This window comes from Sebastes fasciatus, chromosome 1, assembly GCF_043250625.1.
Source record: "Sebastes fasciatus isolate fSebFas1 chromosome 1, fSebFas1.pri, whole genome shotgun sequence".
Taxonomy (NCBI): domain Eukaryota; kingdom Metazoa; phylum Chordata; class Actinopteri; order Perciformes; family Sebastidae; genus Sebastes; species Sebastes fasciatus.
The window spans coordinates 30,800,467-30,818,726 of record NC_133795.1 but is presented as its reverse complement, the minus strand read 5'-3'; the positions used below and the strand labels follow the sequence as shown (position 1 = coordinate 30,818,726).

At 41.9% G+C, this 18,260-nt stretch overlaps 1 protein-coding gene across 1 annotated transcript in view; it reads right to left on the bottom strand.

Annotated features, from left to right (window-relative positions):
• kif5ab (kinesin family member 5A, b) overlaps nt 1–18,260 on the bottom strand; it is an 82,531-nt gene that overhangs the window by 55,036 nt on the left and 9,235 nt on the right. Inside the window, exon 2 of the mRNA XM_074642754.1 lies at nt 3,768–3,855. Within this exon, the coding sequence (XP_074498855.1) occupies nt 3,768–3,855 (88 nt within the window). The remainder of the gene's footprint in view (nt 1–3,767; nt 3,856–18,260) is intronic.

Here is an 18,260-nt window from a genome sequence, read left to right as displayed (position 1 = left end):
TTTTGTCTGTAAAATAGAATAGATAACTGTGTAAGCGAATGTGTCTAAGTGGATATCTATATGTAAGCGGGTGTGGATATAGACATATGTATATACTGTATGTGTGTGTGTGTGTATCTACACACATAGTCAAAATTGTTGGTACCCTTCCGTTAAAAGAAAGAATAAAAAAAAAACAATGGTCACTGAAATAACTTGAAACTGACAAAAAGTAATAATAAAAATGTATTGAAAATGAACTAATGAAAATCAGCTAATGTTTTTGAATTTTGGTTCAGAATCATTTAAAAAAACAAACTAATGAAGCTGGCCTGGACAAAATGATGGTACCCCTAGAAAAGATTGAAAATAATTTGACCATAGGGGCACATTAAACATTGGCTGTGTCTAAGTGGATATCTATATGTAAGCGGGTGTGGATATAGACATATGTATATACTGTATGTGTGTGTGTGTGTGTGTGTGTGTGTGTGTGTGTATCTACACACATAGTCAAAATTGTTGGTACCCTTCCGTTAAAGAAAGAATAAAAAAAAACAATGGTCACTGAAATAACTTGAAACTGACAAAAAAGTAATAATAAATAAAAATGTATTGAAAATGAACTAATGAAAATCAGCTAATGTTTTTGAATTTTGGTTCAGAATCATTTAAAAAAACAAACTAATGAAGCTGGCCTGGACAAAAATGATGGTACCCCTAGAAAAGATTGAAAATAATTTGACCATAGGGACACATTAAACATTGGTATCATGGTGTGTACCACACTGAACATGGACCACAGAAAGCTAAGGAGAGAGTTGTCTCAGGAGATTAGAAAGAAAATTATAGACAAGCATGTTAAAGGTAAAAGCTATAAGACCATCTCCAAGCAGCCTGATGTGTTTAGGCAGTTGATCGCACGCTAAAATACCCAAGAAATTTGTCCCATTAATAATTATTTTTCTAACAATGCTAGTTAGTTCTATAGTATTCATAGTGTTTTAGTAGTAGTCCATGAGCCATTTTCTCCTGTTTGAGCCAAAGTGGACTTAATGGCAGACAACCCCGGAGGACACCAAATCATAAAAAAGTGAGACTGGAATATGCCAAAATGCATATTGACAAGCCACAAAGCTTCTTGGAGAATGTCTTTTGGACAGATGAGACAAAACTGGGGCTTTTTGGCAAGTCACATCAGCTCTATGTTCACAGACGCCAAAAATGAATCATCCAAAGAAAAGAACACTGTACCTAATGTGCAAAATGCAAGAGTGGCGTTAGGAAAAGCGTCCTCTTCAAAAGTTGTGAAGTTTGGTAAACACGACCTCAGCTGAATGCTGACTATATACACAAAGTGTAGGTAAAAGATGGAGCTAGTGACATCTCATGAATACGCATGGTTGACAGGCCTTGAGGTTGCCCCATTCACACTACATACATTTTTTATTTTTTTTTAAAAACCCACTATATTGTAACTCTACCGACATTGCACCGCTTTTTTTTTTTTTGGGAGATGACTACAAGCAAAATTAGTGGTGTACTAACACACATCTACCAATTTAAAATGTTAACAAATCATTACAGCACAGATACATCTCCTAAAGAATTTTAGGAGATGGCATACAAGAGATGACCCCCATCCCGCTCACATCCACCCCATTTGTCCCTGGATACATGCTGATATCTATTACAAACAATACCACCCCATACCCCACCCCCTCTCACAGATACATCTCATAAAGAATTTTAGGAGATGACATGAAGGAGATGACATACTTCCCTTCTCACACCATTTGTCCTGGATACATGTTAATATCGACTACGAACAACGCTAATCCATACACCCTCTCACAAACAAACATATGGTTACAGGATCCATGCTGCTATAGCCTGCAAACAGTACCAACCACCACATCATCAAAAGCCATAAACATTTTGACCACAGCACACTAGGCTTTGTTTGAACTTTTAATGATACTGTAATAAAAAAGACACCTCTTGGATACAACGGAGTTCACATATAGGTATACAACTGTGTTTTGTTCACTGAAGCAGTATCCACAGGAGTGGGGTCTTCTTTTGTTTACGGAGCAACTGATAACATCTTGGATACAACCTACTTTTTTTTTTATCTGACTCAGGATCAACAGTATGGGTCTTCTGTGGCAACACCAAAAAGGCAAAAACATTTTGGTCACAGGAAGCAGCGGTTTGTTTGAACTTTTAATGATACTGTAATAAAAGACACATATTGGGATACAACTGTATTTTTTATCTGCATCAGGATCCACAGGATGGGGTCTTCTTTTTTTGTTGTGGAGCAACTGATAATACCTACAGCAGACACCTTTGGACAACTACCAATAATTAACATCAGCCCTAGGGTTACAAAAAGGACACCAGGGTCACAAAAAGGTCACCAGGGTCACCAAGGGTGCACCTGCATCCCAACACACGCACATGCACGCGCACACGCACACGCACGCTCACGTGCACGTGCATTTCACATGCACGCGCAAAGCCACCAGTCCTATACTACTACTGGCAGAATAGAAATGTTTATTTTTTACACAAAGGCAAGACTCTTTGTCCCACATTTGATTTGTTGGGATCTGGTCACCCTACATCTGTGTGAACAACACGTCCTCACCAGTTGAAGTTATAAAGCAGCACACTGCTGTGTTACATATTGCTCACACAGTCTAATAAAGCCCGATGGTAAAGGTCAAATGTGTATAAAGAAAAACACCCTGAGAGGCCGGTTGCCACAGGTTAGCTGACCACGGACTAATCACAGAGGCTCTCAGCTGAAACGATGAGGCGCCCTTCCTCCTCCTCTCCTCCTCCTCCTCTCATCCTGTGTTGCCTTTACTCTCGCAGCTCTCAGCTCAGCAACACGTCTGCCTCCGCGCTGGTCATAACGAGACCGAAACAGAGCGTGACACATAATAGAACAAAGAATGAAGAATCTGTCTGGAAGTAAAGACAGCTGGAGACCAAATCAAAGAAACCACCCAAACACAGAAGAGAAGAGACAGAGAGGAAAGAGTGTGAGAGAAAGAGTAAAAAAAAAAGAGGCAGTTAAACAGAGAGAAGCCGACAGCCAGAAACACTAAAACTGAGAGAAAGAGTAAACATGGTAGTGTGTCTACAAACCAGTTTTCTCTGGCCCTGCTCTGTTACCGTTTCCCCCTGACACATTTCAAATCTCCCTTTCCATCTCATTCCTTCACCTTGCTATATCCCTAACCTCAAATTTTCCCAACCCTGTGCTGCGATTCATCTCGCCTTTTTATTTCCTCGGCCTACTCGGTAATCTCACACTCTGGAAGTAATCTCTCCCACCGAATCAATCTCTTTTTCATGCTCCATCTAGAGTTGCTCAATGGAGTTCCACACTCGCTTTGAAGGTGGCACAGAAACGAGACTTTAACAGAGGGGGAGAAAATGAGGCAGACGGAGGGAAGGAGGGGCGACTCTCGTCTGGTTTCGTTTGATCTAGGGACTTCTGCATACATCTGTCCCGCTGAGCCGTGATTAGCATGCATCTTGATAATGTGTGCAAGTCTATGCTCATACCTGTAAGTCGTGTGACCGCATCATGTCATAGAAATTGGTTTTCTCGCTGCTTGTAGGGAGCTGCTTATGCATGCAGTCAGTGAATGGAGTGTAAACTGACAAAGGGAAAGCCAAGGTGAATCAATATGTGCTGGCCGAGAGAGAAAGTGTCACTCGTGCATCTCGGAAGAAAAGAAAGAGCAAACCTTTTACAGTACGTGACTCACCTTTGACGATCTGCTTGGCGCAGGTGTTGTAGACCTGTATCTGGGTGGTGTTAGTGGGGAACACCTGGTCAAACACGTAGGACTTCCCCTGTGAAGACCAACACAAACACAGTTTAGAAGGTGTTTTAGATTATTGTCAACACCTCATCCTCCCCTCTGACTCCTAAATCCACCCTGGGAAGTTTGTATAGCAGAGGTGTGTGAGAGAGACGAGACTTCACATATCATGTTTATCACTAAAACATTATGTAACGCCATATTACCACTATAAAAAAATAGTGCCACATCAATATTTCCTTTACGGACATGCTTTACAGACGCTGTGTCCATCTGTGTGTATTAGGCCTGAACGGCGGCGCATATATCACATCAAGAGGGCCCATCTGTCTCTTTTGAGTATGCGTCGTGTGTTTGCGTCTCATTTTTATTTGTGTGCGTATTTTGTGCTATCGAGAGGCCGTGTGTGTTTTGAACGAGCGCGGCGCAGCGTGAAGCCTCTGGGACAAAAGGGCCGTGCGACCCCGAGCGAGACAGAAAGAGATCACATCTGAGGTGAAGCCATTAGAGGCGGCGTTCAAGGACTTGAAGAGTAAAGTGATGCAGCGGGGAGGAGAAATGGAGTGGAGGAGTACAGCAGAGGAGTGGAAATGCAGAGAGAGGGCAGAAGAAAGTAGATGACCTGAAACCAGTGAGGGGGGCATGTGAGAAGAGAGACGGCACGAGAGAAAAACACACAAAGAGAATCTGAAAATTTACTGAATCATTGTGTTGAGTTAATCCGGCTGTCAGACAGCAGAGCAGCCTGTTAACAAGTCAGCCAACCAGCTGACTATCCACCATTAAACAACAAGTCACACAGCTAACCAGAGATATGCTAATTCAACACAAACACATTTGGATTGCCAACTAATTAACCAGCGAGCATCATTCCACTGTGAAGCCAGTTCAGCCACATATTCAGTCCACCACTCCGTCCAACACATTCAGTCACACATCCGCCAAGTTAGTGGCTGAGAGCAGTCTAGTCTCCTGAATAAAACAAGCCTGGCTGCAAATAGGCTGTGTGTGTGTGTGTTTGTGTCAACATGTATATACTGTATATGTGTATAAAATTCACAGTAGCAGTGTGTGCAATATGTACAGACAGCCTGCACCACCCACAAACCCTGCAGACATCCACTGTGAGACAAACACACACAAATGCTGTAGAGGAGGCTATCTAACCTTGACATTTTTCTCTTTGTGTTGCATTGGTTGCAAGACTAACATTCATTTAAGCATTGATGGTTCATACTGAACTGTATGTAGGTATGCTGACTTTGATGGCATTACATTTCCAACAATTATTCTGAGGTTGTAGCTCAGTTTTAAAGCTAGAGTGAAGATACTGGCATCATATGAAACTAGAAAACATAAGGAATTGGTACTGATCGGTACCAACCATGTCATATTAGCTTGTCGTGAAGGAGGCTAAATAACGCTCCAAACTTACGCTAAATTTTGGCGAGGAAAAACGGTCATGGCCATTTTCAAAGGGGTCCCTTGACATCTGACCTCCAGATATGTGAATGAAAATAGGTTCTATGGATACCTACGAGTCTCCCCTTTACAGACATGCCGCCTTTATGATAATCACATGCAAGTCATAGTCAAGTCAGCACACTGACACAGCTGACAGCTGTTGTCCCTGTTGGGCTTGAGTTTGCCATGTGCAGATCATATTTTTTATGCTAAATGCAGTACCTGTGAGGGTTTCTTGACAATAATTGTAATTTTTTTGTGTTGTTAATTGATTTCCAATAATAAATATATACATTTTCATAAAGCAAGCATATTTGTCCACTCCCAAGTTGATAAGATTATCGAATACTTGACAAATATCCCTTTAATGTACATTTTGAACACATACAAAATGTGCAATTAATCGCGATTAATCATGGACCATGGATCATGCGATTAAATATTTGAAGCGATTGACAGCCCTTGTTTCTATACAAAGTTTTCTAAACATTTCCATGCAAGTGAGTGACCTGTATTTAACTCTTTACTTTCTTTTTTAATGGCATTTTTTGTCTTTATTTGATAGTATGACAGTAAGAGAGAAAGACAGGAAGAAAACATGAAGAATGATCAGTTAATGACGCGAAACAAAGGTTCCCGAAACAGGACAGTCACATCTTAAACCACGTAACCAACCAGACGGACACCCCGATTTATTTGTTTAATTGTCGGAATGTGCATTGCATCAACTTGCATCATTTCACTTTAAGTAAGAAGTAAGTACGGGGGACCCAACGCAACCAGACAAGGAAACCATCTTGACTCAGCTAGAGCTGAGTGTCTTTCAAGCCTGCAGGAAGGCTGCAGATTTCTCAAAGGATACATCATCTTATGACTGACAATAAAGGTCTCTTATGTAACGTGGATGTACTGTATAATGGACAGGATTTACATTGGCCCCTAACCAACGGCTTTATATTCTGACCTTATTGTCGAGAGGGCTGTATAGCGGGTAGGAAGTGGGAGCGCCGCGTTACATAAGCAAGTCATTAAATCCATACAAGCTCCATGAGTCTTCTTCTATTCATACCGCTCTACTAGGAAAGAGAAGATAATGTTCCTACTGGGGGGGAAACAAATTATTATTGCTATTATTGCTTAGATAAAACAATCCCACAGGGAGAAAAAAAATACAATTTAGGGATTAAAACAATTTATACATGGAAAAAAGAAAGAAAGTGAGAGCTGCTCCATCAAGCTGCCACACACGTTCCTGCACATTATTCTGATTGGTCTTAATACGCTCACTTACAATTTTTACTGTTCTACTATAAATACATTTATACATATGACATTTTTCTGTCCTTTACATAAAAGCCATACAGCTCGGGAGGATGCTCTACACTGAGATTATGTCTGCACCAGCGGTCTGGGATAAAATACACCAATAATCCCCCCGCACCTCCAAGTATTACATATGGCCCCGCTGCTTCTCAGCCTTTTAAATGACACATTCAACAACAAGCTTGACACCAAATCCCAGTGCACACAAATATATCAGTGGGTTGAATAACACGTTCTTTTCCAGGCTTTAAAGGATGGATTCTTTTGTAATTTGACTCACAATTCATCATGTTCCTTTTTCAGTTCGCAGGCACATATTATGTTGGGTTTTCTAGTCACATTCAATTTGAAGGTTTTATTGCATTTATGCCTGACTTCCACCATTGTAGGGAGTAAAAATGTGTCACAGTAAGGATTTGATTGTTTATATGATCAATAATGAATTATGGGAAGCGATAATGAATAATGAAAACTCTTTTATAAAGTCAGCATTTTACACAGAGTAGTAACAACAAAAAAGAGTTTGCTGCTTAAAGCTATTTATTCAAGCTGTGTAACACTAAGATGTTGATGCATCAAAACAGATTTTTTTATTACTTAACAAGTAGAAGAAGAAAGAAGAAAATGCTGCATTCTGCACACACTGCAAGAGTAGCTACATTGTCAGTCGCGCATGATGGAAATGCCGATATAAAAGATTATATTGTCATATGTCTAGCTTTTAAATGTAATGTTTTTAAAGTGTGCTTTGTGTATATTGCTGAATACTGTTTTTTACCTCATTGTTTTACTCTCCTAGTTTCATACAAGTCCATACACGTATTTTATATCAGTCCCTACCAAATAAACCATAAATAAATAATAATGTTCAGACGACCAAACATAAGCAGTGGCTAAAAGGAGGGAAGTATAGCACCGTTGTGACCTACTTCAGTAGGGCAAACGCAGGTGTCAGCCATCTGAAACAGGCAGCTCAGAGGGGGACCTTTGTCTACCATCTGGTGAAACACAACCAGTGCTTTTGATCCATGGACTGGCTACAATAAGCGTTTTACATGCAGCAATATATTAAACGCTGAAATAATTGTCCCCCGTCCTGATGAAAACGCCTATGGTGCATAGTTGTGCACGTGCATGAATGTGTGATACATTTAAACCTGCAGTAGGCAGAATATGTTCGGCATCATTGGGCAAAAACTCCATAATAACCTTTCAGCATATTGTATTTCAAGTGTTCTGAGAGAAAACTAGACTTCTGCACCTCCTCATGGCTCTGTTTTCAGGCTTTAAAAAATCTAACCCGTGATGGGAGACTTCCAATCACAGGTCATTTCAGAGAGAGAATGTTCCTATTGGCTGTTCATTCAACGGAGGCAGCTGTCAATCACTCGCGAACTCCGATAAAACGGTCAATGAGAAGGTTTGTGACCCGGCAGCCATGTTGAGGACACTTGAGGAAATACCAAGCACCGTGCACCAACCGAAGCAAATTTTCTCATTTTACAGCTAAACAGTACACTACAAGATGTTTCTGAAGACATTTGAGGCGAGAAATAGGCATTATAGTAACAGAATATTGATTCATATTTGATCAGCGCTGCCTAGTTTGACCGTTTGATTGGAGGTCGCGAGTGATTGACAGCTGCTCAGAGACGGCAGGCTCCAGCTCGGCTCTGATTGGTTGTTTTCCTCCGGCCTGTGAAATCTTGCAGATGCCATTAGGAGCACCGGAGGACACAGAGGCACATGAATTTTTTCAGATTACCTGTCTCATGCACTACTGTCACAATATAGTGACCGTTTTATAAAAATAACTTTTTTTATTCATATTTGCTCCAATTCTACCCACTGCTGCTTTAAATTGTTATTTTAAAAAATGACACATTTCTCTGGCATAATAATTTCATATCATTAAACCAAATTTCAAATAGTTAGATTCTGGTTTTAACTATGTTTTGACCAGCTGTGTTTGGCATGTACAGTAGGGCTGCACATTTTTTTATTGGACTTATCAAACCACTTAACAGTTTAGTAGTTCAGCTTGTCAATATTTCAATGTATGTGCGTTTTCATCTAATTGAAAAGGTCACAAGCTCTTGTGTTGCCATAGTTTAATGTGCCCGCCTGGTACTGCTCGATCAGTTCATACAGTGAAACAGTAACATAACTTACATCAAGAAAAAAAAGTATTTAAACTGTTCAACCTTGTGATAATTTTCCACATTTCCATAAGTAAATATTTTGATACCAATAAAGTGAGAGTTGATGAGGCGAGAGGAGAATCTAGATGTTTTTCTCTTGCCACTCAGTGCTTCTCTTCAACCCATTTTATAAAGAAAATCCACTGAGGAAAAGAAAAAAGAAAATGCGATTTGTGCCACTCCCAAGAGCTGTAGCTGAAAATCAGGCAGCGTTACTGCAGTGTAAGACTTTGAGTGGGAACATTTCCACAATGACCTCCCACACTACAGTGCTAGCTTTGCATAAAATAATTTGTTTGTGACAGAGGGTGGAGACAATTTGGCAGAATCCAATCTCCAATTGCATTATTTCTCTTCCATTTCTTAATAAGTTGAACTGTTCAGCTGTTGTTTTCAAGCAGCTGCAAGTATAAACAAGCTTCCCATCAGAACTGATTAGGGCTTAATCTGATCCAAATGAGCCATTTGTAATGCTACAAAGTGTGCGCATGCAAACCACACCAAGTAACAGAGAAGGAGGGGGAAATCATGATGTGGTCTTCATTGGGGTGAATAAAATGAGACAGTTATATAAGCTGGATGAAAAACAGCCCCCTGCCAATCATTTGTTCCGCTAGCTCCACCGTTAAAACACTAATCTGCTCCTGTGCTGCATAAATATGATAATAGCATAAATGTATTAAGCTCTCTATCTGCATGTCCATCCATCGGCCTGTCGTTTCAGCCAGGTATAGAAACACTTTATATGTTTGTTTGTGTCTAAAATGTAACGGATGTCTTTTCAATTATGAGCTTGCATGCTGATGTCTAAAGCTGGAAGGGGAAGCCAAGTGTGTGTGTGTGTGTGTGTGTGTGTGTGTGTGTGTGTGTACACGTACAAATAATATATCAAATTATGCTTGTACATGCAGACATTGTACACGGCCCTCGGCTTTGTGTGCAATGTCAAACACCCACATGCCCTGTCCAGCCTGCAATCTGCTGCTGTCTGCCAAGAGACAAAGAGGCGGTGGGCTGCAGGCAGAGAGCAAGAGAGAGAGCGAGAGCAAGAGACACAGAGAGAGAGAGAGAGAGGGAGTAAATTAAAAACTGCAATAATCAACAGAAACCGTGAGAATCATTGGTAGTGGGCATAGAATCGCCGAAATACAGGACTGAGCAGCCAATACATGGAGAGAATAATCAGTGAAGATAAGTGAGTGTAGAAAAATCAAGACGTATAATCAGAAACAGCAATAAAAAAGAGAGACGAAGAGAGTTATATATACAATCAAGATCAAGACTGACAGAGGGGGGAAGTGGAGAACATACAAGAACAAGAGAGGCAATCGACTGAATGCAAGAAAATGAGTTAACAAGAGGCACTGAAGGAAAACAGAGGAGAGGGATGAAGGGTTTCAGCAGCAGCTCTTCAATTTAGATGGAGGTCTTCTGGTCCACAGGGTTTAATACCCCTGATACCAAAGAGGCCCCTCTCTAACCAGAGAGCTTGGCATGGATACACCTCTAACAGACACGTACATACAGAGTACAGACACATCTAAATCTTGTAGGCTACTTATGGCTGTGTGCAAACATAACACGCCATGAAGGTGCGTATAAATCTTTACGAGCTAAACAACAAAACTGTTTGTTTAGTGCAGTCAGACGCCATTACTCCACTCAGGCCTTGTTCAGACCTGGTATTAACATGCGTCCTGAGTGATCGGATCACAAGTGGACAGCTTTAAGTACAGGTGTGAACACACTCGAGATGCATTGAGGACCCATTGAGATCCAATCGCCCAGACCACATTCAGAGGTGATCTGGGACACATATGACCACATTCTTTTAGCAGTGTGTACGCGAATGTGTCCTGGGCCACATTGAGGACCGCCTACTCAACTGACGTCCTGCTGGGATCTGGGGATCTCGCTGCGCTCCTCATGTGAATGCTACATCCACCTTTGCTTCTGACAGACAATAGGTATTATTCACACAGCCACAAAAGGTCACTTGTGAGGAAAATGCTAACATAGCTAATTTTAAGCATTCGAACAATTGACCAATGCTTTTATTTCTCTGGAAGAGAAGACAGCCTTGAAGGTGCAGTAGCAATATCCACAATAAAAGGCTAACACTCAAAACAACTCCCCGTGCATATGGTGAATATTTGGTGACTGCCAATAGTTGCTACGAGGGAACAATACTTAACAACACAGGCACGCACATCGATCCCATTCAGACAGGTTTAATCACCCATTTTGAATGTTATCAGGCGATTCAGTGGGCTTTATCAGAAATCACTAATGCTTCAGAGCCAGACGGGTTAAACTGCACCTACCACGTTGTGAAAGTGAAACTTAACATTGTGAATTGAAACAAAACAACTTTAGGTTCAGGCAAAAACAATACTTGGTTAGGTTTTGGAAAAGATAGTTGATTGGATTCAAATAAGTATGTAAATACGTAAGTTACGTAACAAAAGTACGGTACAATAAGTCAACATTGACTTTAGGTTTCACACAGGACATGAACAGCGGTCTCCCAGGTGCTGCGTTTGTTTGACCCATCCATCGACCCACTCCAACTTCCTCCTTACGCAGACTTTTGTCACTTTATACTATATCAACTGACTTCCTCCTTTGCTCAAGTCATAATTACTGCGGCCACTAGAGGTCAGCATTGTCTTATTGTATTCATATCGGTGATCAACCATATGCATAGATGATAACGGCCTTCTGAACCTGCTAGTAGGTGTAGCAGCCCCCGTCTAACCCATATTTATGAGCCTGATAAACACTGATAACGCCCATTCAAATGGCTGATAATGTTAGAAGAGGTTGGTTTAACTCTTGTCACATTCTTCTTCTCAATCTAGTTTCATACCAGAGCCTCCCTCCCACTAACCAGTAGACAACTATCTGAATATTTCAAAAGGCAGAGCTGGATGAGATGATAGGAAGATTAGGCATGTGTTCCTCCTCCTCCTACACATCGGTGGGCTGACAGTCAGGCTCCTTTGCAGTGGTTCGGTGTTGGTGTGTGAGCTCGACTGTGGGCAGAGGAGGAGAAGCAGGAGGGGTCCCATTTTCCCTTATCAGACCGTGTGTCTCGGTCTCTGTCAGTCTCTGTATCATCCCCCCCCACCCTCCACCCTCCACCCCCTCCACCCACAAAACTCATCAACTCCCCGTCTCTCTCCTCACACACATAAATGCACATACAAGCACAGTGGGACTGACAAGAGAGAGGAGCTCATGCTGCCAATGTCGGCTCCGTCAAGCTAATCAGGCTTCGAGTCCCAGATAACGGCATCATTAGCGATTCTCTCGACAAGAGAAAAAAACCTTACAACTGTAAAAAGCTCCAGTCACACAATATTACCAAACATAACTGCATTTCCTAATTCACTCTGCTGACAAGTCTAAGCATAGTCAACTGGCACAGTGCCTCAAGGGAAAAGCGTCTCTCAGTACCAACTGAATGCCGAGATGCGATAGTGGTAGCAGTATTTATTGAGTCGTCTTGCTATCTTTCCGTTATTACAGCTATTTTTTTAGCCATTTTACTTAATCACCAGTTTAGGGAACCAAAGATTACCACCCAACATTACATTGTTAACACTCTACTAATAATCTCACTTAGTTCCCTGCATCAAGTTGTTTATTAAAGATCCACACATTGAAGTAGAGCAATTAGTCCCCCATCAAAGTGAAATATTCTGCATAATTTATCATCTTGAGTGAGGGAAACAGGAGACAGAGGAGTGGAGAACAGAGGGAAGGGAAGATTGGCCTTTGTTCACAGAGTTTCAGACCAGAAAATAGGAGCAACATCAACCTCCCTACAGACGTTAGTGGAGTGAGGAAACAGAGCGTTTTGGAGCCACATCAACTTCCAGTTGAGGAGAGTGAGACAGAGAAAGACAGAGTGACTGATCGTAGAGAGTGCAAGACCACGACAGAGGAACTGAGATGACGGCCACAAAATTACAGACAAGATAGACACAGACAGAGAGAGGACGGCAATAAACATGCTGGTGAATAGCCTTTTATTCCATTCTGAGTGCGTCTGGAAAATGACACATCCACTCCAGAAGTGCCACCGCAGCTCGACCCACCTGTCTGTTAGGGCTGAATATTAAGTCTCAATGCTTCTTTGGTACACAGTATGTCTGCAGCACAGAGTATCAGAAACTGTCAAGTACTGAAAGCTGGCATGTTCATTATCTTGTTCTAATCTTTGATCAAGTAGTTCCTGAGTTAAATCCAAATTTTGACACTTGAGTTTCAAATATGATTCTTGACGTTTGAAACAGCATTTGATAAAACAATCTCACCTCAGGGTCCATGTAGTGGCTGTCCCTTAAATCTGCAATAACTGTTTTTTTGGCCACCTTTGGGGCAACGGAAACAAATTATTAACACAACACTGACATATCATCACCTTTAAGTTGATATGGCGAACTTGTTACCAAACAGTTGCCAATTTACACATCCAGCAGTTATGGAGCAACATTATCATTCATTTCAAGTTGTGTTTCTGTCCACATGATGAATTTTAGTCCAATATTCACTCTTTTTTAGCTCCGTTTTTGTTCTCCAAAAACTCCTGAGGGAAATAACTGTCTCTTTAGCTGCTAAATAGACTTGGACTTGGTAAATGGACTTGCATTTGTATAGCACCTTTCTAGTCTTCCAACCAATAAAAGCAATTACACTACTTGCCAACATTTACCCATTCACACACACATTCATACACTGATGGCAGAGGCTGCCATACAAGGTGCCAACCTGTTCATCAGGATCTAATCTAAATGCTCATTCACACACACTCTTACACTGATGGCACAGGGGTTCAGTATCTTGCCCAAGAACACTTCAACATGCGGAGCCACAGCCACCCCACTATGTTCAGCAGCTACTCGCTAACGTGTTTTAGTCGCTGTCGTGTCTGACTGCCGTTTGGTGCTAAACAGGTAGTGTACAGCTTGCTGAAAACACACACATGTCTACTGCAGTTGAAACCAACACTATGAAAGCAGTGAGAGTGAACCAAAACAGTGAAGTTGTGGCCAGACAGCTAATCGATGAGCTGAGACTTGCCAATTAGAGCTTTAGAGGTGCTGGTAAATAGATTTTGTTACCTCAGGACAGACATGAGAGTGGCATCAATCTTCTCATTTCACTCTCGGCAGGGGCGAATATGTTTTTTTTCTTAAATTTCAAAGTGTCATGGCTGGTGAGAGCGGGGAAACAGGGATAGGATCTAAATGCAGACAGCTAGGCAGACTGATACAGTTCAGGAATTTGACCATTGACCAAATGAAGGTAAGAAAGCTCACAGAATCATGAGGCAGGCAAGGGTCAAAACCGAGAAGATAGTCCAAACAAATCCAAAAGGGGCAGGCAGGAAATCCACAGTCCAAAAGATCAGATAGAGGTTCAAAACAGGCAGGTTTCAAGTAACAGATAACATTGCTTTCTAGCCTTTGTTAAGAAGCAACAGGAGAAAAAGTCGGAGGGTATCTGGTAGACAGGTAGAGAATGGCAATGAAAGGGTTTGAGGAAGTGGGAATGTGGCCTGAGGGAGGGACAGAGAAGGAGGGTGAAAATTAGATGTCATGTGTCATCATCGCGTCATATTATTGGGTAATGCGCAGTCTGAATGTGCTATAGCCCATAGCTCAAGACCTGTGTCCTATCCTCTGTCAATAGGTCTTGGGGACAGAGAGGCAGAATGTGGCACAGAAAAATGTCAATTTGAACATTTACAATTCCATGATAACTGAGACATCTGCTGATGAAGATCATGTGATAAGTCTGAAAGCATATCTACTAAATGGACTTTGAGGTGAGATTATTTTGGCAACAAAATTTTGACAATTCTCGACAGTCTTATTTGACAAAGTGCTTGTACACCAGCTTATATTTAAAAAACATGTAACATTTGAGAACTCCTACTGTCAACTAATATTGTTGAATAGGGATGCACCGATACCGATGCCGGACGGGTATCGGTGACAATGGGGCCAATCTATTAAATTCAATTCTACATTTATATAGATTATATACTGGTGATATGCCCCACTGGGATCCCAAAATTGATAATAATACAGCTCTACTATTGCAAGAGCTAAAACACACATAGGAGAGCCCAGAACAATTTCTAACAGCAAAGCACACTGGAAATTGAACCCAGTTCAAATAAAGTGGCAACGCAGATACAGTAGAGACTGAGAGAATAAAATAGATTGAAAGAGAGAGAGAGAGAGAGTGAAGGAAAGGGCAGGGAGCGAGGAAAACACTTGTCAGAGTTGACGAAGGCGCCTCATCATCAAAGTGACATTTTGACTTTTACTGCGCTCGCCTGCAATGTCACGTTTGATTGGGCCTCCAGCCTTCACACGCCTTCCAGTTATTTACGTTATAGTTTTTATAGAAATCCTCCTAAAGAAAATAGAAATGAACCTTGAGAAAGAAACAAGTTCTTTAACATGAATTGGGACAAGTGACCTCAGCCTCGAGCAAAGAGCTTCGATCACAGCCTGAGACGGTCTGAGAGCCCAGCTATTAGCTCTGCTCACAAAGGGAATATTTGATGTCAAAGGAAAATATCTGAGGTCTTGTGGACTCTAAGTCATTACCTTTTTCTCAGCCAGCAGCCACCTGCATTCAGCTCAACCTGCATATAAGTAAATCCTGTCAAAATGAATTCACACACACAAGGCACAAGATTACTCCTGACAGCAGCTTTGTCTCTGTCAGCGCTGCTTCGGCAAGACAAGGCAAAAAGCCAAACACATTTAGCATTTAATATAGAGGAAATCTTTTTTTTGAGGCGGCAAACAAACCTTAAAAAAGCACTGCCTAAGTGCTAATATCGCTCTGAATGTGTAAAATAATCCAATCAACACTTACTAACGCTGCGGGAACAGACGGTGCGTCAATTTATCACAAGTGTAATTTTATCTGAATGTTTTCTTGTTAAAAAGGGGGCCTACTGTACCAATTGTGAGAGGGAATAACAATATTTTCCACAAAACCTTGAACTAATGCCCCTCTCTTCTTGTAAGTGAAGCCATGTTAAGAAAGAGAGCTCTTAAAGCCGCCATCGATTCCTCTATACCAGTAATTCAATTAGTACACAGACCCGTGAGCCAACCGTATTGACTGAATTTATGAGAGAAGTGATGCTCCAATGAAATGATAATGAAGGCAACTTATAATGCAGACATCTCTAGGTCTGTGCCAAATTGAAACGGAGAGTTTTGTGTGGTCCTGGTCCGCAGCTCCAATTAAATCTGAATCCAAAGCCTCGACACTGTGACTGATCCTGAAAAGCACCAGTGCCAGAGGAAGAAACATGAAGTAATCCACCAACTATGCCATCGAGCTGCGTCGTACCATTAGTATGAGCCCTGTTAATGACCACTTGTGGCAGGGAATGAATTATAAATTAGGGTAGGATGGAAGAAGTGGTGGAAATGTGGCAACAATAAGCACACAGTTCTACTTGTGTACGCTGGCGGCAATTATTAAAGCAAGTGAAGCTAGGGGAATAGCTGAGTGGAAACTGAAGCAATCCAAGAACTAGTAGTGAGCAATGAGCTGTAAAAATCAACAACACGGTTAACGGGATTCTCTTTGTAATTCAGACACAGCTAATGACAGAGCTGTGCAGCGTGGTAATTTGGATAATGAAAGGCCTCCAGAAAGAAATGGAAAAAAATTGCATAAAATAGCATTAATTAGAAACGCTAAGAGATAGAAGAGGTGGAGTAAAAGGGCGAAAAAATCAGTATGCTGTGATTATCGATGTACCGTCCTGGAGCCACAAAGAAACAGCTGCTACTGTAGCCTGGAGAGGTGTTTTTTAAAAGTCTGGGCTGGGACCAATCCAGAGCGAAATATTCAAATGAGCCTGGAATTTATGTTTGCCAAGATTTTTCCAAGTCTCTGTTATGTAATGTTTGAATAAAATCCTAAATTAGATTAACCTAGATCAAAATCAGTAAAGGAAAGCATGGCTCCCCCGAGAAAGGAAGTGATGTCAATGTCCTCCAGTGTCAGATCGATGAGCTGAACTGTGATTAATTGAAGGAAACAGAAGTCCTGGGCCTTCAGAGGGCAGGGATGCTCCTCTCGTCTCCTTGGGATTTCCTTCCTGTCCTACTACCATGCTAATATAACACAGACTGCTTGGGGGTTTTTGGCATGCGCTCACACGTGTGCGAGCATGTGCAGTCGGTTACGATGGCAGACGCCGAGGGCAGACATGGACGACCATGCGGGCATCCTGGGCAGGGCCGTGGCTAATGAGGACAGGATGCTCCATTAACACTCCCCGGAGCTAAAAGCCTGGTAGTCACAGCCCACTTCTGTCATAAAGGGAGGGAAATGGGCAGGGAAGAGTGTTGACGAACTGGCACGAGCTTATCTAACCCTGGCATGTGCGCACGCTGAGTAAAAATAAAGATGAGCTGAAGGAACTGGCAGCTAATATGCTGCTGAGTGTGGCTGCGGACTAATTTGGAGTCAGTATAATGTTAATAATGGGGAAACGATGAGAGGGAGAGCTGTCAGCCCTGGTTGGTATTATGGGTTTTGGGTAGAAAGATAAGGCACTCTACAGTTCAAAATAGTACAAGGTAGCTATAAAGTAGTTAAATTAGTCTCACATCTCTGGTCTGACTGGAGTGAAATAACCTCACCAAAGTCAAAAAGATCCTTTAACATCCTCCTGACTCCTGACTGACAGCAGCTTCCCCCCTGACACCATTAAAGCCCGCTAGAAGCTTCTGCCTAACTTAATGAGATGACAGACGAGGCTGAGCCTCTCCCCTCACATCTTCCCAAAACTGCTGCTGAGTCATGAGGAAAATGAGCCAAGACATCATTACACCATGAAACACAGCTAGACAGAGAAAAATACAGTTTAGTGTGCGTTGAGGATGAGAGAGAGAGGCAAAGAAGGGGGGAGAAGATGAGGTCTGATCCCAACTGGTAGCTGTTCTGATGGCGGCATCCGAACGGGAGAAATGAGTGCGTATCTGACCCTACACAACAATCCCATTACACTCCCTAATTGGATATGGTGGTTTGCACTGCAGTGATAGAATCAGAGCTCTAAAGAGTGCAGGGTGGGGGTGAGGGTGAGCCCTTTAGACCTCCATTTGTGACTCTGTTTGGTTTGAAGACAGTTAAAAGCCATTGGAAAGAAATATCCTTGAGGAGCCAACAGCTCCAACGGAACTATAAATAACAAAAGGTACGAGGCAGGTGGATGACTTTACTCCCGCACCCGACATGCACTGTCACCAGTTTGTTTCAACAGCAGCTGTTTTCCCCTCTCGGCGCCTAATCAGGAAAGGGATAGGAGAAGAAAAGAGAGTCAGCACGACGGGAAAAGAGACGCAGCTCCATCAGAAATCAGACAGACATCTTCACAGTGGCCGCTCATGAA